Here is a 27,566-nt window from a genome sequence, read left to right on the forward strand (position 1 = left end):
AAAACAAATTCAGAAACAAGAATGTATGCACACTCTTAGAACAGGAAGTTGGTGTATAACCTGAAATAGACGTTTGGCTAATTTTTTAATGCAAGCACGTGAACAGTGGTTAATTTGCTTAAGCAGTATGGGTTGGTTGATTGAAACACAGCAAGGACTTAAATATTATTTCTAAATACCACAAACAGTATCGATTTTATATTCAAAGATTGGGTGAATAAAACATAATTCGTGTTCATTGTAAACAGGATATCTATAGCATAATTTCTGAACAATTTATAATATTCATAATCCCCAAGATCAATCAGAAAAAAAATACATAGGACGTCATAATTTAATCACGAATATTGTTTTAAACTTATTCTTTCACAATGAAATTAACTGAAGTCTAAACCAACATCTAATAATGCACATCATATTGGGATGAAATTAAAACATGTCTCCATATTGTAGGGTTAAAGTTAATGAAAATACAAACAGACAAACCAATGTCTTCAATGTTCTTCCCTGAATTATTAGATAATACGAAGATCTTTATCCAAAACAATTTAGGAACAGGTCTCTGATTGTCTAGGTGTCAGTGAATATTTTCTGTTTAAAAACGGAAGAGAAGCCAGAACTATTTATTATAAAAGCCTTATAGTCTAAACAGGGTTTGAAATTGTATTACATTTGCCGAATATGAGTAAAAAGGGGATATCCAACCGCTTTTATCTGTTCTAGGTGATAGTTTTTTTACTTCTTGGTGTTGATTGAAAAAGTCCATAATTTCCTTAGGGCTCAGGCAAACATCAATTGCTTACCTGCTTTCTAAAGCAGAGGTGTGATTGATTATTGCCAATGCTTTAAGCAACAAGGGGAGTGATTTTCAATAGACAAACAATTGATAAATTGTAATCACCAAATGTTGAGTAAAAAAACTGAACATAAATTTAATCAATAATCTATTTAGACTAGTGTGGGAACACACAACATACTGTTATAAACAAATACATTGGGTTTATTTTCCATGAAATTGCAAGACTATAGTTCATTTCAAATGAATACAGTAAAATAACAGTGCATTGAAAACTAGAATGTAACCCAACACGTCTTGGATAAACGGCACAACTTCAAAAAAGCAGAGATTTTTTTTTTTAAATAGCGTCGTTTTGCAGTAATGGTCTCAATAACATCACACAATAGGTATTGAATTTTGTGCAAATATTTCATCGTTTCCTTCTATTAATAAGTCGTGGATTACTTTTTCTGTGCATGCCAAAAAAATCCACTCACAATTCACGATCTGGTGTTTTTTTGTTTGTTGTTGTTTTTTAGAAAACCCAAGTTAACAAATAACGGACTTTCAAGGCCGACCTCCGGAGCTTAGTTTGTTGAAACTGTTGTCGGTTTTAGTAAAACACATCTGGCCTACAATGCTGGCAACATCTGGAGTTTTTAGCTGACAACATCTGGAGTTTTTAGCTATTCCAATGAAGCCATAAGGGAGCACCATATGTCAAAGTTTCGAATCGGAAGCTTTAGATAGAAAAATGCAGCACACTGTAGTTGTCACCGGAAATATAAACAAAGATTAAATTTAAGTAAGGATTGGACGATAGATAAAACGCATATGTAGTGTCAGGACACACTAAACATCCCCAATGGAACTAAAGCCAGAGATGCGACTGGCACTAGCTAAGAGGGAGGAGAGGGACGAGGAGACTCTGGGCGGAATGTGGATGCCTATGGACACACTCTGCATCTGGGACCGTAACCCAAGGTAAACAATGTTCACAGAGCCATCTGGTTAGGACTGGGTGATGGTGGGGAGGGTCAGGGAGCAGTAGAGGACAGTTGAGGGGTGTAGTGGGTGGAGGGAAGTGTTGCAATGAGCACAAGCATATGGAAAAGCAGATTTTTCCTCTCCCTGCAGCAATCAACGAGGGCAAATGTCAGCATGCGCCATGTCCACGCTTGACTGTGCCTCACTAAGCACCACCACCTGGCCCTTATTGCACAGCCAACGAGTATGAGCAACAGTAACATAGTGGAGCCTTTCCCCTGGGTGGAAGAAAGCACCTCGGCGCTCGGGCGCATCCACATGCACCCATGTACACCAACACCTCCTGCACTCCATGCTTAATCACACAAGACATACCCAAAGAATGACAACTATTGCTTACACCAGCGGCCTGCAAACTTTTTGAGTTGCAGGCCACATTGGTTTGAAAGAATTGTACAAGGGAGAAAATAATAGCTCAATGATGTGTTAAATCTAAAGTTAATTGTTACTGCATCGTTTAACACAACCAAAAACGAGTGATTTAGAGCACACGGAAGATTACATACTATTGAGATTTATAGGGACCAAGCTGCGCCATTTTTCTCTTAATTTCTTTGCCCTTAAATTTTTTTTAAGTTACCCATAGCAGCAAAATGGCAGTCATTCATGCCTCTAGGTGAGCCTCATGACATGTAAAATAAAGTAAATACAAATTTCTTAACCAACAATTATATTGAAAATAATCCACTTTTATATGCTTAGTTCATGTATCTTTACTTATTATTCCAATCGATAGTTTTTTTTTTAATCAACACAGGTTTTTTTTACTATGTTAAATAATAGACAATGTCCCTTTGAATATAATTCAATTTATTTAATGAGAAGAGAATTATTTGAAATCAGTTTTAATGCAAAATAAGCCCTTGTATTTCACTGCAAAAAAACTGCTACTCGGAAATCGTGGCTAACCTGCTTACATGCCACAATTAACAAGTAACTTGTCAAGGCAAATTACACTTGATTCAACTAAATTTTATAACAAAAAATATTTAAAACAATTCCAAATTTAACTTTTAAACGCCGACCCCAATTTCATGATGAAGCAAATGGTCAAAGAGTAGAAAATTAAAATTATAAAATAATCTGATTAATTCAATTTATTGCCTAGCTCCACTTGTAAACATGACACTCTTATAGTTAGGCCAGTCAGGTTTACGGTTCCATATTTGCTTACGGAGAAGCAGAGCAGAGGCAGCTCCTTTCATGCAGAGCAAGCAGTCATGAGGAAAGACGAGCAACACCAAATGTCTTATTAATTCGCTAATTTGTTGTGACTACAGGGCATAAAAAGCTTGCGTACTTGCCATCTGAGGCCAGGCTAGCTTAGTGGCATTTTACTTACAGTTACATACACATGCCAATATATTCAGTTGTTCTTGGTCAAATGCAGGCTATGCAGTGTGATTTTGCAAACACCAAATGTAATAAATAAGAAATGATATGAAATTTAGAGAGAATCATGTTGACATTGGATTTTGTGAATTGGTAGGGGAAGTGTATCACAGCCTCACATGTAGAGTGCATTGGTGCACATTGCACACACTGGCCTACTTTCATGTGCAGTGGTAAAAATTAAGACAGGATCACCCTTGATTACCTCCATGAAAAAACCACCAGGGACCACGCATTTTGCTGGCCACTGACCCGTCTACTCTTTAAGTAAGCAAATACCACAGTTTCAGGTCCATTTTATCTTATGAGTTGAAACTTTTGGTCGAAGTTTTCTGTCAAACAAGTCAATCAATCAAAATGTATTTGTATAGCACTTTTCAGGCAACAAATAACTCAGTTTAACCATTACTACTTGGCACTCGTATGACAAAAAATATATTTCAATGATTTGCATTTAAGTTGGCCCTGCAGCTATTTCATCCAACAAAAACAGTATACCTCAGGGCTGGTTGATACTGCCCAAAAACAATATTAATTTTTATCCATCCGTCTGGACGTTTATCAATTTTGAAAAAATAACCAAGCTATGGCCCCATCTCTAAAAAGTATTTTTAAATGTATTGATTAAAATACATTACCTTTGATAAATGTTCAGACAAAAATAATTCATTCTAAATCAGTTTTAACTTTAAGTTAGCAATCATAACTTCTGCCTAAGTTGCTTAAAGGGACAGTGTGTATTATTTGACCACTCGATGTTATGTGTGGCGGAACCTAAAACGAGTGCTAAAAAGCACTGAAACCAGAGTTGCTCTTTAGACCAGGGGTGGGCAAACGACAATTTATGAGCAATAATATGGCCCGCCAAGCATTTTAATCCAGCCAACCAAAAGACAATGTTGAAAATAGAATTATTCTATATAAAATTGTCAAAAAAGTATCACTAATAAAGATTTATTGATTTGGTGTCGAGCAGCACAGCGGCGCAGTGGTTAGCGCGTGTGCGGCACAGTTCTGAGGTCATGAGATCGGACCTCCTGAGTGGAGTTTGCATGTTCTCCCTCTGCTTGCGGGGGTTTCCTCCGGGCAGTCTGTTTTCCCCCCACATTCTAAAAACATGCATGTCAGGTTAATTGGCAGGTCCAAATTGTCCCTAGGTGTGAATGGGCGATCGAATTGTCTGTCCCTGTGTGTCCTGCGACTGGCTGGCAACCAGTTCAGGGTGTCCCCTGCCCACTGACCGGAGATAGCTGGGATGGGCTGCAGCAACACTGCGACCTTACTGAGGATAAGCGGTGCAGATAATGGATGGATGGATGATTTGGTGTCACTCTTCTCCCGGTGTCCTTTGGTGGGTCCAAAAATGTTGCTACATATTTTCAAAATAGCAGTGAGGATGGTATAAAAAAATGACCTCTCTAGATGCTTCTTGCAATTTTTTTTGGATAAAATGCGGCTCCAGATTAAAAATCTTTGCTCACACCTTCCATAGAAAAGCAGTGGAGTTTGTTTTCTGAAGGGTGACATTTATTTAAATGGGTTAAAAGACAAAATAAGCTAAGCAAATATGACAGTAAGGATATATTTTGGGGTAGCTAACATTTAAAAAAATGTAACATATGTGTACCTTCCTTATTAAGATGGACCAAGTACTGTCTATGGATAATATTAAGTAACATTAACATAATTGGGAAAACAGTGTTTCTTCGGTAGTTGAAAGACCAAAATAAAACCAGAAGGGCTAAAAAATGATCGTGGAAAATATTCTTATGGCTCTTTAAAACCTTTTTATTTGTTTCACAAAGACAGCCCAGCTGCATTTGAGGGCACAGAAACTCGCTCCCTGAAGTAAACCGTTCTTTTAGTGGGACTCTGGTACTCGAGCCAAAGACCTTGATAGTGAGAGAGCATGGTTAATCGACTTTTAGTCTTCAATGAGCTGTTGTAACAATTTACGGTGGATTCTGAAAAACATCCGTGCTAGGGATCCTTTGTGATTTGGGGAGCATAGGAGAAGCACAACAACATTGTTCTCTAAAAAACCTGGCCTTCAGACTCAAATGGCAATTTTACAAGCTCCTCAAATGACAACAACAGTCTATTTTGTACAATAATGGACGTCTATTTCTATAGCCATTTGGCCAGCTAGTGCGGGACACTTGTGTGGTAGGAAGGGTGACAGGTAATTTATAGAGTCAAAAGAGTGGCTAGGCTAATTTACCTAATTTAATTGTCAAAATCTATGGATATCAATTCAGAGACTAGATACCCTCCATTTATATAATTTCGGAATACTAACTATATTTAAAAAAACTAAGTATAAAGTATCCATCCATCTATTTATCTATCTATCTATCTTAGAATCCAAGATTACACATGTATTTCCTATTTGCAACTATTTTGATGTTTCTTGGTGCCTTCAAATTACCAAGACAATTAAATTCTATTTTTATACATATATCATAGTCACCTGAGAGCGGGATCACCACAGCATGCAAGCGCATTATTGATCCAAAATAGTGGGAATAGGAGAATTAGTATAGATAGAGCGAGAGGAGATTTGTATGCTGAGTTTTTAGGGTCACAATCTACAAAAACAACAAGCCCAGCTGTTGTGTGTACGGGTGCACAGATCACAGTTTTAAGGAACACAAATTTTTGCCAATTCCCAAAGGAAACAGGCATTTTCAAAAGCACCATAGGAGCCTGTGGCTGCAAGCCATTAAAAGAACTGACTGGATCGAGGACATCATTCGGAATGCCTGCGTCTGTGATGCCCATTTCATATCTGGTACCTCATTGCGGCTATCTGGTTTAGATTTACTATATTCCGATTTATTTAGTAAGTAGGATAAGTGTGGAGGATTTGCGTTTGCTCCCAATTCCTTCAATAGACTACTACTGGGGCTAGCTAGTAGATCTTTTATAATAATATTAATATAATGATAAAATTTTTAACATTATTGTTAATGTCTATTTTATATATGTAATAATACCTGTACATTATCATATTGTTAACAATAACTATTATTGATTTATTCATTATTATTATTATTATTGATCCCACAAACACTAACAATGTAATAAAAGTTAGTGCAAGCCAAGGAAAGTCAATTATTCTGCAGTTTAACTTATGTGTGACCAAAGCTACTGTAAATATAAAACTTTCAACTGAGCCACTATTTTCGTCCATTTAACTTGCTGCTATTATAAGGTATTTTACTCGTTACTTACCAGATATGGACCGGCGTTGTATATGAGATGAAAAAGTCACACACACAAAAGCTCCACTAAGTGGCTCACACAATCTATGAGTAGCGCTGATCATTTTTTTTTTTTGTTTTGTTCACTTAGTTGACTAAAAAGTCACTACCTTGCTGCTTGACTGTTTCCTCATACATAATGCACGCAAGATCATAAGGTGCTAGGAGGGGTTACTTGTGAATGTATTGATCATTTGGAATATATCGTTGATCAAAATTGCATAAGATTGGATACAACGGGAATAGAACCCAGATCGCGGAGTTGTCTATCCAATAGGCCACGAGGGATGCAGGGAACACACGATAAAGCATTAGGTTTCAACTCACCATCACAAGTTTTTAGTTATGGTACCAAATTGTTGATACTTTTATTTGACCATGCCAAGGTAGGACACATTGGTAGGACACAATGACTCTTAACTGTAATTAGAATTGTGTCCTAAATATAACAGACCGACTCCTTTGATTGCCAGTTTCGCCTCGGCTTCGCATGAGCAACTGTCGCCTCTACATGAGGCAACATATTCAAATATTGCGCAAGGTTCATTTTATCTACGAACCACGTATTCATTAAAAGAGCCATGGGTTCCCGATCCCTGGTCCGGGGCTGTCCCCGCACAACTCCAATTCTCATTGCATCCAATTTTACTTAATTGTGAACAACCATCCATCTGTGATTTTAACATTACTATCCGGTATGATCCTCGTTGCATCCAATGTTATGCAATTATTGTCAGTGAATAAAAATCTATCGACTGATCAATAATTGCACAAATATGGCAATGGATTTCAAATATTGTCCACATATCAGCACATTCAAGTTTCTTGCAAATTTGGGGATTTGGGGTGGGGTTTATGGACCGGAAAGTACGGTAATCTCAGTTTAGAAAAGTCAAAGGTGTGATATGGTTAAAAATAATAATAATACAAATAACTTTTATATAAAAAAAAACTCATCACCACATTATCTTTCTGAAAATACCCAACAGAGTTAAGTGCTCTACAGCTGTGACAAATGATCCAGTTTCCCTAACATAACCAACATTGTGACTCCCACAGGTGCTGCGCATAGGCCCATAGGTGGGAGCATCAGCAAGAACAGGAGACAAGCAATTTAGAAGGAAAGACAATGGATAAGAGCAGAGGTGAAGCCCTGACAGCTGCTCACGTTCTTCAGGGAACCCAGCCGGGAAGCATCACTCGAGCGCTTAATTCCACTAATGTGTGCATTCATGTGGCATGCACGGAGAGAGTGGGTGACTGTTCATGCAACTCTCAGCTGAGGCTGAGAGACTGACTCAAGACCAGTCTCAATGTGCATGGCTGGCTAGTCTATGAATACTGGTAAATGGGCAATGTTGAAGTGGTTTGTCGAAATTAGTGAGACCGGATATAGTAAATACATAAAACATTAATTTACTTACAATACAAAGTGTCTAAATGTGCAAGGTAGTTATTTTAATCAAACATTTATTTTAATTGTTTAAGTAAGACAACATTTCAATGTCATTGCCCAATTTATTGTCAAATATGTTATACGCACAAATTCCAGCACAGATGAAATTACTTACCCTCAACCCGCATGCAAACATAAATTAATGAAGACACAAATTCAAATAAAAAATTACAACTAAGTAAAAAAAAGCAAGCATATAAAAACATGAAAATAGGTAAGGTTTAGAAAAAAAATGTGCACATTGCAAGCCGTAATCTAAATCATGTAGTTGTGCATTGATTTGCATTTTTCCAAACAAAACACTAGGGAGGTAGGAGTCCTCAAATTGAAGGGTCAACAAATGTTAATTTATGATTCAAAATTATGGCCCGCAAACCACATTCGGCCCGTCAGGCGTTTTAATCCGGACCTCCAAATGTTAAATAGAACGATAATACGTATAAAACAGTTAAATAAGTACAGCTATTAATTTGCTTTCTTTTTCTTTGTCACTCTTGTCCCCAGAGTCCTCAAAACTCAAATAGCAGGATATATTTTTCTTCACAAGCTAATTTTTATCAGGTAGTTTTTCTTATCTATTAAGATATTTATCAAATTTATTTTAAAAAAGAAAAAAAAATACTTATGAGGTAGCCGTATTACATCTTGAGTTTTTAAATGCATGCAAAAAGGGAGATTGTTTTTTACTTTGCGTTAACGCTGAAATCAAATACAGGTCCAGTTATTTTATCTTTCATTTGTCGAGAAAGAGTTTTTGTTTAATTTTGTCTGCTTTTAGTATTCTCTGTATGTGTCGAGTTGGGTGTGTTTGTCTCCCTATTTGATATGCAGCATTGATGCACTTTTTATCATTTTCTTTTTTCATTCCTAGTGACTGGAAATGATAAATTAAAAGCTTTGAAACTTGTTTATGCAATCCAATGACAATATAATAGTTCTCAAGGTTTTTTGTTGATTAGTGCTTCACTGCAGTTAATAATTTATGTTTCTTTGTTAATTTTTTTTTTTTAACTATTATGTTTGATGCCATGCTTAGTCTGTGTCTTGAATATGTTCAAATTGAATTACTTTAGCATTGATGTAACTGCAGGACAAGAAGAGTGAAATTCCTAAGGCAAATACCCTACCTGATGCTGTCTTGACAGAGTGCTTTTGCAAAAAATCCAGAGTCTGTAACAAAGCTTTTTTGTTGCAGTGAGTAGAGAGTTCTTCATCACATTCAAAACACCTGTTAAAAAAAGAGTAGCCAGACAATAGAAAAGGACTTATTAAACTAATGTAAAATTAACAACCAATTTTATTATTCCGACTTAGCCTGTGTGACTAAAATGTTTTCAAGAATGCACAAAAATGAAATATGAAAAATATTACTACTTTTACTAATCCTATATGTATCCATTTATATTTCATTTTGATCCATGCTATGCATTTTAGAATGAATTTGTCGAGTGTCTTACCAGGCTTTCCAAGTGCTCAAATTTATGGTGACGCAATGAGACTCTGGATGGAAAGCTTGGTGGTGCTTGGCAGAATGTCCAATCCCAGAGTGGTTACATCCCTAGAAAAAAAAACACAATATTAAATGCAACAGGTAAAAGAAATAGTTTGTTTGAATAAATTGATTAAAACTATTGTTTTGATTAAACAAACAAAATTAATTACTTCAGTACAAATTGTCAAATTGTGATTCATATTGTGTATTAGGATGTGTATCAGATCATCTTTTATAAGTGTTGTACACAATTAAGACACTGGGTTACAACTGACAAATTCAGGATATATTATATATACATTTTGCTTACTGAAGAAGGCAAAAGCAAGCCACACCCATAATAATCTGATTTATTGTCGAAGTTTGTTGGTAGTGTTTGAATCAAGTCTTACCTGGAAACCACATTTGAGGCAAACTAAGATGTCTTGAAATGCTGCTGGCTCATTATTAATCATGGTCCTTTCCTTCAGGCACTCGGAACACACCGACCACAAGCTGGACAAAATTGATTTCTTTACGGCACCTATATCCACTGCTTTGGTCACATGCTGGCAAGTCAACCCTGTTCAGGAAAGGCAGAACATTGAAATTAACTTTGTGTTCAATTATCTAAATGCTTTATATTATCTGTGTTGAAGAAAACATTCTAAAGCATGCAGGACTGCCGCTTCAACTTCTTGACAACAACATAAAGGAGTTTCCCTAAAGCCTCTAATAATATTAGAATCATCTTTCTATTGAAGCAATATAAATCATTTTGCATTTCTTACAAATTATGGATTTTCTGGACTTGTTAAAATAGATTATTTCAGAGGTGGACGCCTTGGACCAGACATCGGTGATATGCTTCAAATCTGTAAAATTATGTTGAACATTTTGTCCAATTTCTGAGGCGTATGAACCACACCAGTAACTAGAGGCACACTCACACTAGGGCAATCATACCATCACAAAGCACACTTGCTGCTAAGCCCGCAAGTATTATGTCAAGTACGTGCGATGTACATTGCGAGCAATCAGAAGTAGGGAAAAAAAATGTTTTTACTACCGTGTAATTGAATTAATTCTTCATAGCGCTGCTGAATCCACAAAACAAGCACTCACCTATAACTATGTCTCATCATGGCCCAAAAAAAGTCAATTAACAAGTCAAAAATTGTTCCTATGAATGAGTGTGAGTGATTTGTTGTCTGTCTCAGCGTGCCCTGTGTTTGGCGAGTAACAAGTCTAGGATTTCACGTGCCCACTGCCCCAAGTCAGCTGGGATAGGCTCTAGCACCCCCTCAATAATAATTTTTAATCAACTTGTGAGGGACCCAAAGATTCCCACCACAAGGAGGAACTTGCGATTTGAAGTCCAGTGTTGCTTATTTATGAACAAAATGTATTTTCCTTTATAAAAGTAATGGGTGTGGCTCATATCAATGTGTGCCATATAGTCTTCTTTCTTTTTGAATAACATGGTGAATTCATCTTCTTCACGTTAAAATATCTCATCTCATCTCATCAGCTGCACCGCTTATCCCCGGTAGGGTCGCAGGGGTGCTCCCATCCCAGCAATCATTGGGCAGTGGGCAGGGGACACCCTGAACTGGTTGCCAGCCAATCGCAGGGCACACGGGGACAGACAACTCACTCGCTCAGTCACACCTAGGGACAATTTGGACCGGCCAATTCACCTGAAATGCATGTCTTTGGAATGTGGGAAGAAACCGGAGTGCCCAGAGGAAACCCACGCAAGCACGGGGAGAACATACAAACTCGGCACAGTAAGGCTGGGAGCTGGATTTGAACCCACGCAGGAGGTTCCCACGACCTCAGAACTGTGCTGCACACGTGCTAACCACTGCGCCGCCGTGCTGCCCACGTTAAAATATGTTGTTTGAAATTAAACATTGTAATGATCGGACTGATAAAATGATCAAGTAGAGACAGATTGATTTAATTTTGAAATAATTGTATCTTGAAGCCTAGATTTCCTGTCAGGCTGAATTCCCCCTATAATCTGGAAGCAGAGCACCATGTGTGCATGTGTCATTATCTCAGGGAAGCGACTATGAAAAGGCAGTAAACCAATTTTATGGTGTTTTTCCTTTAGAGGTTTGTTTTCCTTTATAATTAACCCAAATGCATGTTACCAACTGGTGCAAAAGAGACAACAGTATTGTAATTGCAACAGCATCCACGGTGAATATAATCCATATCTTAAATTGTAACAATAAATTCAAAGGTCATGTGTTACACATGGAGATAAAATCCTATTTCAGCATCCATGAGCACAATGTATTGTACAACTGCCACAGTGAATAAGCAACTATTCATTAACTATCACTGCTATATTGTGTTTTTCCATTTTTCATGCCCATGCACATTCTTCATTTGTTAATTCGTTTTACTTGGACTGAAAGGAGAAGCCCTCGAATTTTCTTTAAACTATTGTATAAAGACAATAAAGACCATTAATTGTTTTCATCGATTCATTGACTTTTTTTTCACTTTTACAATTGGAAAATACCTCACAACATATCTCGCTCAAAGGAGTGCATCAATTCTTTGGTCGGTCGATTTAACTGTCTCAGGCTTCTAATTTTGGGGATCTTGCTAATTTTGGCTAATTTCTTGTCAAATGAATTTAGCTTTTTCACCAATCTAATTTTCACTCTTTGTTGGTCTGAAAAAGGTCCATAACGGTCCTCGACACTCTTCATTTTTATTACAAAATGTCAATTAGAATATATATTCCTGTATATAATATCTAATTAGTTGTGATTGCTTCAGCAAGGCACAACTACATTGCCAAGTGCTGTAAGCACAGGGCTGCGAAGCAGGCACAACTAATATAATCCCCCGAGAACTTTTTATTATTATTATTATTATTATTATTATTATATCTATCTTCTTCCGCAAGGGGCCCCGGAGACGAAAAAAAGTCCCCATCCGCTCTAATGTATTTTGAGAGTCTCCCATCCGGAATACATGGGCCCATTCAATATAATGGGGAGCCATGGTAAACAAGGGTAGTCATAGGAACCAGGGACTGTCCTGGGTGGCTTGAGGGGGCCCAACCCCACATTACTTTTAACATGGGTAAATGGTGGATTCCAAAGAGTGGATGCTAGCAATAGGATGCTAACAGCTATGTGCACCAATATTAAAGTGTTGGGCTGGCACAGCCAGCCCAAATATTAGCGCAAGCTAGCTGTAAACACTGTCGGCAATGCTAACTTCTTCATAGTAAAAAATTTGGTAATGGCTATATTTTAACGACTTAATATTTACAAATTATGCTAATGGCGTCATGTTAATGAGTTATGCTACCAGGTACATTCTAAAAAGTGATGCTAACGGCTAAATGCTAACTTCTTCATGCTAAAAATTTTTGGTAAAGGCAATATTTTAACGACTTCATATTTACAAATTATGCCAATAGTCTCATGTTGATGAGTTGTGTTAATGGGTAACTGCTAAAGAGTGATGCTAACGGCTAAATGCTAACTTCTTCATGCTAAAAATTTTTGGTAATGGCAATATTGTAACGACTTCATATTTACAAATTATGCTAATGGCCTCATGTTGATGAGTTATGCTAACGGATACATGCTAAAAAGTGATGCTAACGGCTAAATGCTAACTTCTTCATGCTGAAAAATTATTCTAATGCTAACATGCAAACGACTCAGCAAATTGAATGGGCTCAATGCATTCCGGATGGGCCAATTCAAATCGAACGGCCCATTCTATTTGAACATGTATATTTTAAAAGTTTTTAAAGTGTAATAACAGTGTTATTACTATGGTTTTACCATGAATGTGTTTTTTAGACCTCCACAAGGCATATCCTTGTTGCTAACGGTTGTGGGCCCATCTCAAATGAACTTGCCAGTACCGGGGGGTGTGGGGGGCGGAGTCCCCCCCACAGAACCAAGTAAAAAATGACAGAAACATCTCTCTGAGCTAAAAACTTTATGCTAACTCATAATGCTAACAACCGGGGTTATATATACATACCGGGATCATCTTCCAGATCAATCACAACTCTTACAATTGCCGCGGGAATTGTCTAGTATTCACTCTATATTTCCAAGCACATACACTGTAGCACAAGCAGCCAACGCTGCTCATTTACTTAAAACAATATCAATACAATGAGGTTAAATGTTCTACCACAGTGACTTACCACTGACTTCATCCGATGATTCTTCATCTCGAGGTTTTCGTGGTTTATTTGTCCGCTTAGTCATGTTGGCGGCTGTCAAGGACAGGGGGTCCTTGAGACGCATTTGGAGCTCTGCTGGTCCACAATTTGACTTAACTGTACGACACAAGACAACCACAAAGTGATAAATGTCAGCTTGCAGGAAAACATATTATTTTCAAGACTTTTATAACGACTTAACAGAACACACCATTCATTGAGTAATCAGATTGTTGATATACAGCAGCTGAATAAATGAATACAATTCAGAAAGTGATCTATTTTATTTAGGTTTGTAGCTCGCAGCTAAAGTAAGAGTCAACAGAACAATACACAAAGTCGCAAATACTGATACATTTGAAACTCTCGAAAATACCTCATTTAAAGCGGGTCATTGATCGAACTACCGCTGCTAGCTTGCTGGAAGAGACATGTGCGTCTTATAAAATATTTACAAGTTGGTAAACTTTTAAGGCACCATATCAAATATTTTTGAACTCATCTTTAAGTGTCTTTTGGAAGTTGGAGTAAGTGATTTGGGATAGGCTGCAACACAACCGAAACTTTTGTGAAAAGCATACGTGGATTTTGAGAATGGATACATGGATAGATGTATAATAAGTCATTCCATAAGTTAATGCTTATTCCACTAGTGCAGACCGTTTAAATGGCTGCAAGGAGACTCAAAAGCATTCTGAGAGTTATCACGTGTGACATTTTTAGGGGAGCATTTACTTTTCAGACACATTCAAAGGCTACTTTCATGCGAGGCCAGAGAAGAATATAATATGTGCTGAGAACATTTGTATCATATGGAGAAAATCATTTAAACCTTGCAGCAATTCTCCAAATTTAGAACCAGAATCACATTTTAAATCTACTGCTTTATTTGATTTGAGAAGCTGTGTTGTTGATGTGTTGGAATTCTTAAACAATTTTAGTTATCACCTATAGTTATTGTTGATGTTGACTATGGTTAATATTTCTTTGCCCAAGCATTATTTATTGCAACCTGATCACCCTGGAAGGGGGATTACCTCTTGTATTTTTTCCTCAAACTGCTTCCAGCTTTCATGCAGGGGATGTTGTAATTTCGGTTTGCGCAGTCCTGTAAGACTTTCTGTGATTGAGGGCTATACAAATAAATGTTACTTGACTTAAATTGAATTAGAAGTAAAATAAATACTATATATCCAAAATGTTATAAGTATTGAGACCAACCTCAAGAGCTCATGTCGTTCCAGTGTGATTGTTGTTGACGAAACCGTGTTTTTTTTTTTTAATGTTTTGCATGCAGATCGTACAAGAATTTAGTCTTAAAGTCTTGAAATTAATGTGTGCACGGAGGCATTTTCTTTATTTCGATTTTGTTATTTTGACTACTTATTATTTAATCAACTTGACATAAAGTAAGATATGTCACACACAATGTTGACATTTAGATGATCGTTTACACGGGAAATTCCCATGTCACTGTAAAACATTCGTGAAAACAGTCACGCAGTTAGGCAAATGGGTCACTTACACGTTTTTAAGACATTTGCACAACACATAAACAAAACATTAATAACGGACATAGAAGCAAATTAATCTACGAGAAGACAAATCAAATAACTCACTTCTTCGTTCCAGTGACTGAGAAACCCGGAGCTAATCCCAATGAGGCTAACTTATGCAAACACGCTAGCCGTTGGAGGTCGCCAATGATTTTACACGTAAGACAAGTGTGTGTATCCCATTCGTTTCACAAAACAGTGTAACAAAATAAAACATAACACGCCGAATAAGATCTATGTGACATACATTTACTCAAAATGTTTATCATTTACTGTCGGAATTTGTGGCATCTACTAGCATCACAAATAAACACGTGACGCATCAGGAAGCCCCAGTGTTGCATTCATAAAAATCGGGAATTTTGGTTACCCTGAGTCTAACGGCTAACGTTGGATCATTTAGGAAAATATTGATTTGTGTTTTCCACAAACGAAATTTCAACGACCGGTATTTGTTCTAAGTGGGTTGTGGAACCCAGAAGGGAGAGGACCCACGCAGAAGGGAAAGGACCCACACAGAGGACTGGAAGAATGCTGCTTGGGAGGGTGGGATGGCAGAGCTATGCCCTTGCACAATAGTATTGCCTTTTACACGCTGGTTAACTACTGTTAAAAGAAAATAACTCTGAAATTGTTTAATTGATGTTGAAAATGTCAGGAAAAAATGTAAAAACGTCATATCGTCACGTCATATTGTCAAATATAAAAAAATTGTGAATATGCTTGATGGCTGTGTTTTGCTGCTGTTGGTGTCAGTGGATTTGTTCAGACCGAGGACAATCGACTTTGGCCTGGACGGATCTATTGACACTAACAAAGATGTTATATAATGAAATTGTGAATATGTTTGATTTTCGAGAAGGTTTGTTCAAACCTCACTTTGTGTTTGCTGTTAAAAACGTAATATTGGAATATAATATTGTGAATGTGCTTAATTGCTGTTGAGATTGTCATGATTGTTTTCTGTTTTTAGTGTCAATAAATTTGTTCAAACCAAAAAAAAAAAAAAAAATGTTGATGTGATAATAAGTAAAATGTGTAGTGTCTACATAGAGTTACAATATAAATTACTTGTAAAATGTGCCGGTTACACTTGCACCAGTAGATATCAATGCCTTAAGCAAATTCGCCTGTGGGTAATTTACACACCCCAGGAAGATAGTATGAGGCCCCCGCCTTAATTAGAAATTGTCGACGTATTGTACAGCTTTGACTATAAATTGATAGTTTCAATTCAAACTACAAGTTCAAGCTAATTTCAGGTACCTTACGCGAAAGAACAAAGTTCAGTCTGATGTCAAGAAACCACGAAACCAAAGTGCAAACAGGGGTTGGGAGAATTTTTGAAAAGGCTGTTAAAAACAGCATAAGATGCCAAACTGCAACTATGAAAATTGGCTGATAACACCAAAATCTACAAATAGGTGGCATACAGAAAACTGAAGTTGCAGTTTCCTGTTGACCTATACAATGCCTCACAAAAGGTATAAAATCTTGCTTCAAAATGTCAAAGGGGAGATTTTTGGTAAGATTGTCTGATTGATGACATGCATTGCGGTGGTCTCCAGAATATATTCTGCCAATAAAAACTTCTCGCGAAGAAGTTCATCTCCAGCCTCTCAATTTACCAACATTCTTCTCACCCGAATTTGAACGAACACGTGAAAGATAAGATCAAAATCCACAATACTTCTCAAATAGTTAAAAGCACATTGTGTTTTATTTGACCACTAAATGCCGTTGTATTCGGTCGTGCAATGTATAATGTGCTGAAATCATAAGTATCTATGTTTCTATCTACCCTGGTCATATGCTTCGAGAGGGTTGACTGACAGCAAGACAATCACATACACAAAAAAAGAAAACAAAAAAGGGAAAATTAGTAAAAAAACCACCAATATTTTTGGGGACCATGGCCAACCCAAATGTCCAAACATCCAAACAAGTTAAGCACATCGGCACCCAAGTTGGTCATGCTTCCGTCTCTCCAGATGAAACGGGAGACAAGAAAGCGGCCATGTCACTCGGGTCAGGGTGACACAACACACTCTTCTATTCAACAGCAGGGCCTGTCAGCTTTCACGGGTTTAACCCTGCCACATCATACAGGTGTCCTGCCCATCCCTTAGAACGCATCCAAACATAGCACTATCCTTTCACAACACCTCTCCACTCATTCCTATCACCAACAAGAACTCTAGCGTCAAAGTCATCACACAGCACCATGTTTCTTCTATTTCATGTCCAGCCTTTAGCCAGCCTTCAATTAGTTTTTAAGGGGGTACCTGTAGCAGCAAGAAGGTGAGGCTCTGTTAGTAAAATGGTTATAAATTTATCGACATAAGGTATTTAACAAAGCACATCTTTATTATTTGTCATGCATTTTTGGTAATTAATGAAATCAATATTGTGTTTTTTTTTAATGGATGACATTTTTACAATTATAAGGCACTGAATAATACACATTGTCTATTTAAGTGCAGTCCTAGCTGATTAGGAATTAATTTATTACAGATTGAATGATTTATTTTTAAATTAATTCTTAATGGGTTTTTTTACATCTTATTTTGTGTAGGGAATTTTAGCAAAACATATATTTGAAAACAGTGGAATGGTTTTATCTGAAAACCCGAACATGCTAACCTTGCTCTAGCTTCGGCGGCCCCCAGATAAATTGCGTTTTTTTTTTCAACCAGTGTGCAGATTTTACTACAAAAAAGAAATGAACAAAATAAAGTCTACAAATGTGAATACATATTTTTAATCATGTATTTCTAAAAAAAAAAAAAAAAAAAAAAAAAAGAAACCTAGAAACTGGTTTAAAACATTTTTCAATGGACGCTTTTTTTTTTGCTCATTTTAAGTGTTTTGTTGTTATTTTTGGGGAAACGTTTCAAATACACTAAACACAAAATCACTGGTAGAGCAACATTAATAAACATAATCAATACCCTGTCTTACCTCCTGAGCCACAGTGACCAATAAGCTAATAAAACGGTTATACTGTCAATTAGGGCAACATAATACGTAAATTATGTTGGGGGGAGAGCTTAATACGACAGGCAATTAATTGTTAATAATTTTAAGAGACTGTGAGCCTCGAGATAGTTTGATGAAAAAAAATGTGTGCCTTGGCATTAAAAGGTTGAAAAACTTTGATTAATTGTATGTATTGAGTAAAGCAACAATCCCCTGAGAAAATACTGTTAGGTTTTGGGAGAACCTCAACATCAACAAGGGTAGGAGGAATTTTGGCCCTAAGCGCCACCCGTACTCTCTTAAACAAATGCGCATGCTCACAATTAGTCCCGTGAACTCGATCAATGTTACGTTATATATTTTTGTTTTGTGGGAGGAATTCGCCGTCTTAAACGGTATTATTTTCACATGGCTCTCCGATTTTGTTTAAAATTTTCCAGGTCTGCTCCCCGACTGTTATGGGACAGCAACGTCCTTTATAGTGGCTTTGTCTCAAGTAACCGAACCCCCCTGTTAGGAATTGTCAACACTCGTATTTACTCAAGTGAGTTTTGTGTTTTGCGAAAATAACAAATCATCGAATTTTCACCTCTAATTTAGTATGACGCATTTTCAAAATGTAAACACTTGTCTGGTTCTCTTTCACCTCCAGAGTTTTCCCCTGGTTGCCGTAGCTTTGCTTCAGTGCCGCCGAACACGGATGTGACTTATTCACAGTTGAAGAAGCTCTTGGCCGGTGGCAAGTCGATCGTCATCGATGTCAGAGAACCGTGGGAGCTCCGTGAATACGGCTCCATCCCCGGCTCGATCAATGTACCTTGTAAGTGTCATTCTGTATACATTGTAATATAAATCAATTATGTTGATAATATAATTCGTGTTGTTAGGAATTAAATATTAAAATGTACCGTTTACCAAATTGTTTCTTGATGGAAAAGATGGACAAGAGACCGGCATTTCCAAATGGGGGGGGCAGACTTAATTTCTTAAATAATTCAACTAAGTGAACTCCATTGAATATGGCCGAATTAGTGTTGCTCGAGTCTCTGTCAAGCCTCCTCTCTCGTTCTCCTGCTTCTCTTCTCGCGGCCCACGTTTTTCCGCAAGCTGGTGTGTCGGCTCCTCCCATGGGCGTGCCAGGGAAGCCCCCACGTGGGCTCCTCCATCTCGGAGAAGAGCGTCCCGATCTCTGAAAAACTAATAAACAACACCGAGCATTTCTATGTCATCATGGCCTTGCTCTCAAAACATCGCCCGCCGTCCCGCGTCAGAGATCTGTTATCACTAGAACTAGACAAAACATTCCGCATTCGGATCAGCGTGACCTGTCATTGAACTTAAGCCTACTTGGTGAAAATCTTCATTGCACTCAATAAATGTAACTTGTATTTAATCGTACAAAATCCTTTATAGTAAAATGTAAAAAATCCTTCAGTATGCATTCGTGTTCTTAGGCGTTATCTATCGGGGACCAACTCTGGCGCATGTACCACATAAATAAATAAACATATAAATAAAATGTGTAACACCTAAACATATGACATGTCAAGTCAAGCCAACTCATGTTTATTTGTACATATCCCTTAATCACAAGGAGTCTAAAAAGGCTGCACAGACCACAGATTATTGTAATCTACAAACTATTACTACACCATCCCCTGATCTAAAACCCAAAAGGGCAAGGAAAATGCCATTAATTTATCTATGCATTTTGTCATTTATTTAGTCATGTATTTTGTCATCACAACAAAATGTTGTTCAAATGAAGAGGTGACCGAGTTGCCTGAGCCAGTAGTCCCCAACCTTTTCGGTACCACTGACTGGTCTGATGTCTGATAATACCCTTGTTGCACGGCCCAAAAATAACAATAGTAATATTTCATATATATATATATACCAGAGCTATATCCCCCTAGTGGGAGGTGGCTAGAGTAAAAAATCTGACTCTTTCTGCAAGATTGATATAGAGGAGGGGATTCCCAGCCCCTCGCTCAACCCAACTGCTGTGCTGGGAGTCATTAGGTGACCAAACCCCCCCAATTCCAACCCCTAATGCCGAGCGCCAAGCAGGGAGGCAATGAGTACCAATGTTGTAAGTCTTAGGTATGACTCGGCCGAGGCTTGAACCACCGACCTCCCAGTCTCTGAGTGGGCGCCCTACCTGCATGGCCACCGAGCTGGTACAGTAGTAATAAAAACAAAAATAAAATGAGGCCTAAATCAACTGTGTAATCACTAGAACACTAGGGATGTAGGAAAATGCATTATATTGTATCTAATGTTACTTGGAATAATGTTGGTCTTTGGTATTATGAGTCAAATAGTGTAATGATTAAATAAAATATAATGTTTCTTTTTTATATTATCTACAGCCCAAGTGGTCTTCTAGTGGTTAGAAGTCGGTGCTCTCACCGCTGTGATTTGGGTACGATTTCCATTGCATCCAATTTTGTGCAAATGTTGTCAGCGATTTTTTTCGACTGATCATTCTTTGCTCAAATATAGTCAAACAGCGTGACATTAAAATTTTCGGAACAAAGTAGTTTTTTGCCCAGTGATCTAAGCTCTAGTATCACCATAGTTAAAGGTCGCTCCCTGCCTTTGCCAGCGTTTTGCTCATCTTTGAAGTGCAGAAAATGGTATACACTGAAAAACAACAGCGATCAGATAACGAAGGTGCTGTATCTGAGTCAGATCAGAAGCCTTTTCCTCCCACTGGTAGCCATGGAAACCAGTACGATCTGAATTATGTGGGGGAGCAAAAACCCCTACAACAAAAAATGGCCTATGGAAATAAGGCACCTTTTTTTTCTAAAATAAGACAACTTTTCTTCCTTTCTGTGTGGGCCAGTACCATACCAGCCTGGTGGTTGCTGATCATTGTCCTAAGCTTTTCACCCAATGGTTGATCAGTGATGAATGAATAAGCTACTACACCGATCAACCAATAGGTGAAAAGCTCAGCTAGTTCGACAACAAAAACAATGACAAAATAAATGCAGTAGTCAAATAATTACTGGGGGAAAAATGAGAAAATGCATGAATGACCGAATAGATTGTATTTAGTGATATGACATATATTTGTATTTATTTATTTGTACATTTATTTTTACATACGACTGGATGGGTCTACCATAGTTGTTACGCTCTTAGCATTTTATCTCAAAATGGGCAATGTATTGTTGAATTTATATAATATTTAAAGACAAATTTGCCTTTAGGAAATAAGGATATAATCTGTTAGATGCTGTATCAAACATCACTCTAATTCAAATTATGTATATTGTACTAAATGTAATGGAAATCATATTTACTGTGTATAGTACTTTGAAAAATACTCAGCCAATAAATGAGAATATTTGGGCTGTCACACCTCAATTGTTTTACGACTTGTTTCCGCTTCCCAAATAATAGTTTCAAAACCCAGTTTGAGGTTCTCAATCTTTTAGTGCAAATCAAGAAAAAAATATCTGTGTGTTCATGTTTTCCCAGTAGGCCAAGTGAACACAGCTCTACAACTAGGTCCAGAAGATTTCAATGAGAAGTATGGTGGTGAAATGCCCAAGAAGGTCGACAATGTCGTGTTCACCTGCCTGGCCGGCATCAGAAGCAAGAATGCACTTGATATGGCCTCTGAGCTGGGATATAAAGAGTAAGGCTCCTTAGTTGGGTTGAAAGAATTGATGTTAATGACAACTGATTACATTTCTGTAGACCCTTTGATTGTTTTGATCCTCTTTAGAACTGTGTGTTAGTCGATCAAAGAGGTTAATCTAGGTGCATATTTTTCCGCAATACATTGTGTTGATTTGCAAATTTAGTCTAAGAAGTTTAGTTTTCCAATTGAATAGCACAAAATCTTTGTTCAAGATTCTACCTGTCATACCGAAATTACTTATTGTTTTTGCCACAGTGTCGAGAAGCATATGTAGGAGTTAAATGCTTAACTTAAATGCTCTCAATTCTCATTATCCAACAGATTTTTCAAAAAATGCTAATAAAATAGGACTAGCACGCATGTACACTATCTAACAATCCCATTTTTTCATGTTTCAGTGTTCAGCATTACCCTGGAGGATGGCAGGACTGGGCAGAAAATGAACATCAAAAGTAAAGGTTTAGCAGAAACCTCAACTCTTTTCATTGCTTTTTGATTTGGTTAGCAGGAATGGACATACTGTGTGAAATAAGAGTGATGGAAATAAATCTACTGTGAATACCAATATGTATGAGATTGGGTAAAACACATCAACTTGCTTGCCTAATGACTCCTTTGTAATTACTACTGCAATAATACTTGATACTTGAAGCATTATTCTTGACATTTTAATACCTGAAACTTTCAAGACTTTTAGTAATTCAATATTAACTGTGTGTATGATATGCAGAAGTTACCATTAAATTATTACCACTGACACTAATGAATGCAAGATATTTAGTCAAGGAAAACTATGTATTATTTAAATCACTGTGAAGAATTCTAAATTGTAAGTTCAAGTAAACATGTTTTGTAAAATGTTTCCGTTGCCATTATGCCAATTGCAAACCTCTGAGATATTAAAGTGTTGTTTTGCTATGGCTTACTTTTTTTTCAGACCCACTGCCTCAGATATAGTATTAAAAGTAGCGGACGTAACTTTAAAATATTCTACTTACTGCCCCCATCTTTTGGCTAAAATCATTATTGCATCCTCTGTCTTTTGTTGTGTGTACAAGTATGTGAAACGTTTAGACCCCCATGGAAAAAGACTTTCTTTTTTCTATCTTGGTTTGGGTTTGCATTTGAACTGTATTCTAAATGGTCCTTTTCTTACCACTTTCATCCTAGAATAAAAGAAAACCACAAAATCGCACATGAAATCAATCTCCCACCTATCCCTCCGACCTCCTTTCCTCCGGCGTAATGCGTTCCATTGCCTGAACACCAAGAGTAATAGTAAGATAAAAGATAGTCACTGTCGAAAAATGTGCTGGTATATAAAGGCTATTTGTACTCAGTTGGGCATTGTTAACACATACTTAATAGATAACATATTTGATTTTAAACTTTTTAAGGACCATTTAAGCCTACGCACCCCACCCCTTATGTTTGTTTGGAAAAAAAACACTGGACACAGGAAATACCATTGTGCAGACTTGAATGACTATTATTCTTTTTTTAATCAATCGAGTTGAACTGATTTGTCTGTATTGATATCATCATTGATATCAAGTTGTTAGACATTGTGTGCAACAAGATTAGACATGGCACACCAGAGTAAACATGTATTAAAGACTATAAAGAGAAAAATAGAGTAAAGGACTGTAAGGATAAATTGGCAAAAATATGTACAAGGTAGTGCTTAGAGACTGGCCTAAGTTATAATAAAAGTGCAATGAAAGAATAGTGTATTGTAGCAGTAGTGCAATAAAAACAAGGACAATAATATTTAACAGCAACAATAAACACCACACCGTTCACGGATCCCTGAAATAAACAGGTTGTCGGGGCACTGCTGAGGATGCAACTCAACATCTTTCTCAACCTCTGATTGTTCCTGGCCTGAGTTTGGGTTGTGGCAAAGTTTGCACTAGTCCTGGAGAATAAGCTTGGCCAGTCCAGATGATCTTGTGATGTGACCATACCACTGAAGTTTCCGCCTGTGTACAGTTCACAACAGTTCTTCGTCTGGTCCAATGTGCCCTCTGATGGTGTTCCACCCTGTTTTGTTTTTTTACATGGGCTATGTAGCTGATGTCTAGAAGATTCATGTACTATCACATCTCCGTGACCTGGATTTTCTTTTCAGCTTTGTTGTGAGAGTCCATGTCTTGCCAGTGTAGGGGAAGATGGAAGTAACCAGCGCTTGCATGAGTCTGATCTTTGGTTTCACTCCTATGTTCTTGTCCCTTAAGATGGGTTTAAGTCTGGCGAGTGCAGCTCTGGTTTAAGCTATCCTCTTCATTGTTTCTGGTTTTGGCTACTCTTCATACAGTATTTGACAGCTCCAAAATATTTAAATTTGGTGACGGGTTCAGGCTCTTGGTGGTTGATGGAGATGTTTGTGGTGATACATTTTAGTTTTTTTTTCTGTGCTGATTTCCATCTCATATTGGGTTGATGCCTTGTCTAGGCGATTAAACAGGTCTCTAAGTTACTGTTCTTCTCCTGCCAGTCTGGCAATCTCAACAGCAAAACGGAAGTTAGTGACGTTGTGTCCCCCAATGCTGACTGTACCTTCATGTTGGTCCAGCGTTTCGGTCATGGTCCTCTCGAGGTAAATAGGCTAAAATTGTTGAAAATGAAAAGATCAATCAGGGCGAGGCAAAATATTTATTGGATGTCGAGTTATTTGAGTTTGTTGCATAACTTTAAAAGATAAACATGAAGCCCTCAAACCATATCTAGATTCTAGAGAATAGTGGTCAAGGTTGTTCATTGAGATTGACCGACAAGAGACTTCAACCCCTCAGATGTCAGATGGGGGAGGCAACATCTGCGTTAGATGCAAACTTGAATAATAAACGTGAATCCCTCAAACATGTCTTGAAGAGTGGTGTCAAGGTTGTTCATTAACCAACAATAGTTACACCAAGTGTCTTGAACCCTCCTGTAGTCAACACGAAAATTTAGGGATTTTACAAATAATTAGAGCTGAGCCACAAAAATCCTGGCACAATGGTAATGGGACATAGGTTTTAACACCTTTTGGGCAAAGACAATTCTTTGAGGAAAAATTAATTTGTACTTGTATATTAATTTTGGGCATTGTTCTGCTCTATAATGTCCTGACCTTAACCCTAATTAGGTTATACAAAGGATGGCTTTGAGGAGTGTTTTCCCTATAATGTTTGATCAAGTAGTGCTTTAGGTAACAATAGATAATCCCCCAGAGCAGGGCTGACCACTATTTTCTCTCCTTAGATCACTGTGCCATGTCAACTGTAAAATTCAGACTGCACTTGCCCGCCCCCATCATCTGCCTTGCCAATGCCCCTCAGTGGTAGTTAATTCCATTTTCTTTTCCCTACATTTCTGCATATTCCCCATTTTAATGTGGCAAAAACAGACCAGACTAATAAGTACTAATTTGTGTCAAATCTCGCCAGGGCTCTTTGTCCCTCCACTGCCCTCATCAGGTCACCCTCTAGCTTCTGCTTGGGATTCAATTAAAGTCCCTCGTCCCATCAGAGCAGATCACATCAGTTCTACATCTGCACTCCCTGCTTTGACTGCCCAGGGTATTGTCTTTTTGTCCTACTAATGGCCAGTGTTGTAGTGTCAACCTTAGAAGAAGTGTGACCCTGGTGAAATCTTAGTATTGGTGGATGAATGGAGAGATGACTTATTCAACACATCGATATGGAGAGCTTTGCCCCAAATTCTACTGCATTATCTTTTGCTTATTGTTTTTTGTTTGATACATTTTTTACAGTCCTCTACAGTGTTTTAACAGCTCCCGTATGTGAAGAAGTTATGTGAAGGAGTGAAGAAGACATCATTGGTCCTAAAGTTAAAAATTCCACAGCTAAATATTCCCCACTCAGGCACGGGGAGAACTTGGAAACTCCACGCAAGGGCTGGTAGTTGTTTGTAATTGAACCCGGAACCTCCGAACAATGTACGGAATGTGCATTGCCGTGCTATCTCTCATAATTTATGTCATTCGTTGGTTCATTTCATTTATTTTGTCTGGCAGTCTGACAAATGTATATGAAATCATAAAATATTCAGTTTAATTATGCTTCTAAAATGGGAGTATTTGTACCTTATTGGAGTAAGTGAATGGGCTATATGTGTTACGATGCAATAAAGTCAACACCATGCAAAAATGTTTTCAAAATCATTACTAAATGATGTAAATACTTCAGAAAATGAATTTTCTATTCAATCGGCTATAAATCTATTACTACAAAAAAAAAAATCAGTGACCCCTTCCCAAAATGGTAAACCCTAACCTTCATATGCCACTAATTATTGACCTGTCAATCAATTAAAAACTATTCAAATCAAATTTTTGATTCTTAATGAAAACAGCATGATGGGATAAATGTATTTTGTTCTGACCAGGATTTGGTGAGTACCAGTACCAGGTATAGGTATCTGTACCAATACATTTTACATTGGAAGGTTGGAACTTCTGCATGGCTCATTGGGTTAGAAAAACTTGGCTGAGGGGAAAAAATATTGATCGATTGGAATTTTTGTCTGTCTGCCAATAAAATGTCTAAAATAAAAATGTTATCTTGGCCTATCCAATTTTTTTCATACGCATTTATAAATAAATATACTTGCAGACATGTACACGTTTGCAAGTATATCTCACATTTGTTCATAAATAGACTGTTTATTTAACTGGTTTTGAAACACTCAGTATTAAAGCAAAGTAATGTGTTCCTTTTTTTTAAACACTAATTTTGATAATATTAAGAAAAACTCAAAATGCAATAAGGCTAGCTTTGAAATGTGTTTTCTTTCTATGCATGGAATTAAAGAAATATACTGATGGATGAAACAAATTTATGATTTTAAAAACAGCAGGTATACATTTTTTTGCCAACTATTCGTCCTTGAGGTACTAGGTACTGACACATTTTATTTACTGCGCAGGGGATTCAGTATCCTTGTTGGTCAGGAAAGAGTATAGAACGTCCCTTCTTATAATGATTAGTATTCCTCCTTGTTCTTAACTATGCCAAACCAAATTGTAAGAATATAACACACACAAAATACAAGGAGATGTCACTATTCCTTTAGCTGAAAGATGATTTTTTTCCCCTAAAAGATTGAAATAGCCTATATATACACAGTAGATCATTAGAATTGTTGCCTCTATGGGTTGCCACACCATCTGTGCAAACATCCGTTTCCAACCGCATAAGGATAGTGTATACCATTCCAACTGGTTGCCAACATATCCATACCTTTCAACCTCCACGGCTCCATGCCGGTGACAAATTGTCGTATTTTCCCTTACAAAATACAAAATAATCCTATACCATTTTTGTTCTGAATGATGCATGATAGGAAATTCCAGGCGGCAGACGCATGCACACGGTAGCATCAAACCACTCGTTTCGTTTGCAACGATACCGAGATAGACGCTACCGCGACGAACTCGTTAGACTTGATTGATTTGCCGTTTCGTGATAGTCGGTGTTTACCGGATGCTACCCATAATTGACAATTTTGCGTTTGTCCGTACAGATTTTCTTGTACATCGTACACGTCTTAAAATGCATAATAAACATACTTTGTACGGCAAAACGTACAGGTTGACAGGTATGCATATCACAGGGCACACTTATACAAACAAACATCCAAACCTGCACCCTAACCTACGGACAATTAAGAAATGCCAAATAACCTGCCATGTAGATTGCCTGGAAAGGATGCTCTCAGTTACAGGGCAAAATCCACACAAGGAG

The 27,566-nt window shown here is 37.4% G+C and overlaps 2 protein-coding genes across 2 annotated transcripts in view; one reads left to right on the forward strand and one right to left on the reverse strand.

Annotated features, from left to right (window-relative positions):
- Positions 1-15,660, reverse strand: part of usp45 (ubiquitin specific peptidase 45) — a 45,066-nt gene extending 29,406 nt beyond the window's left edge. Inside the window, exons 1-5 of the mRNA XM_088326452.1 lie at positions 15,243-15,660; positions 13,606-13,740; positions 9,821-9,990; positions 9,394-9,494; positions 9,064-9,164 (exon numbers count right to left, since the gene is read on the reverse strand). Of these exons, the coding sequence (XP_088182578.1) occupies positions 9,064-9,164; positions 9,394-9,494; positions 9,821-9,990; positions 13,606-13,708 (475 nt within the window). The 5' untranslated portion in view covers positions 13,709-13,740; positions 15,243-15,660. The remainder of the gene's footprint in view (positions 1-9,063; positions 9,165-9,393; positions 9,495-9,820; positions 9,991-13,605; positions 13,741-15,242) is intronic.
- Positions 15,661-18,450: 2,790 nt separating this feature from the next.
- tstd3 (thiosulfate sulfurtransferase like domain containing 3) lies at positions 18,451-22,732 on the forward strand. Its single transcript, XM_088327939.1, has 4 exons — positions 18,451-18,702; positions 18,811-18,978; positions 21,651-21,810; positions 22,215-22,732. The coding sequence occupies exons 1-4, from the start codon at positions 18,567-18,569 to the stop codon at positions 22,270-22,272; spliced, it is 522 nt and encodes a 173-aa protein (XP_088184065.1). The 5' UTR covers positions 18,451-18,566; the 3' UTR covers positions 22,273-22,732.
- Positions 22,733-27,566: the final 4,834 nt, after the last annotated feature.

Source organism: Urocampus carinirostris, chromosome 2, assembly GCF_059441175.1.
Source record: "Urocampus carinirostris isolate Australia breed hairy pipefish chromosome 2, RoL_Ucar_1.0, whole genome shotgun sequence".
NCBI lineage: Eukaryota > Metazoa > Chordata > Actinopteri > Syngnathiformes > Syngnathidae > Urocampus > Urocampus carinirostris.

Excerpts from the sequence above, each read along its gene's own strand:
- tstd3 (XM_088327939.1), top strand. The coding sequence starts at position 18,567 with ATGGCTCTCCGATTTTGTTTAAAATTTTCCAGGTCTGCTCCCCGACTG. Across the intron at positions 18,703-18,810 it reads CAACACTCGTATTTACTCAA|AGTTTTCCCCTGGTTGCCGT; the intron begins GTGAGTTTTGTG and ends TTTCACCTCCAG. Across the intron at positions 18,979-21,650 it reads CGGCTCGATCAATGTACCTT|TAGGCCAAGTGAACACAGCT; the intron begins GTAAGTGTCATT and ends ATGTTTTCCCAG.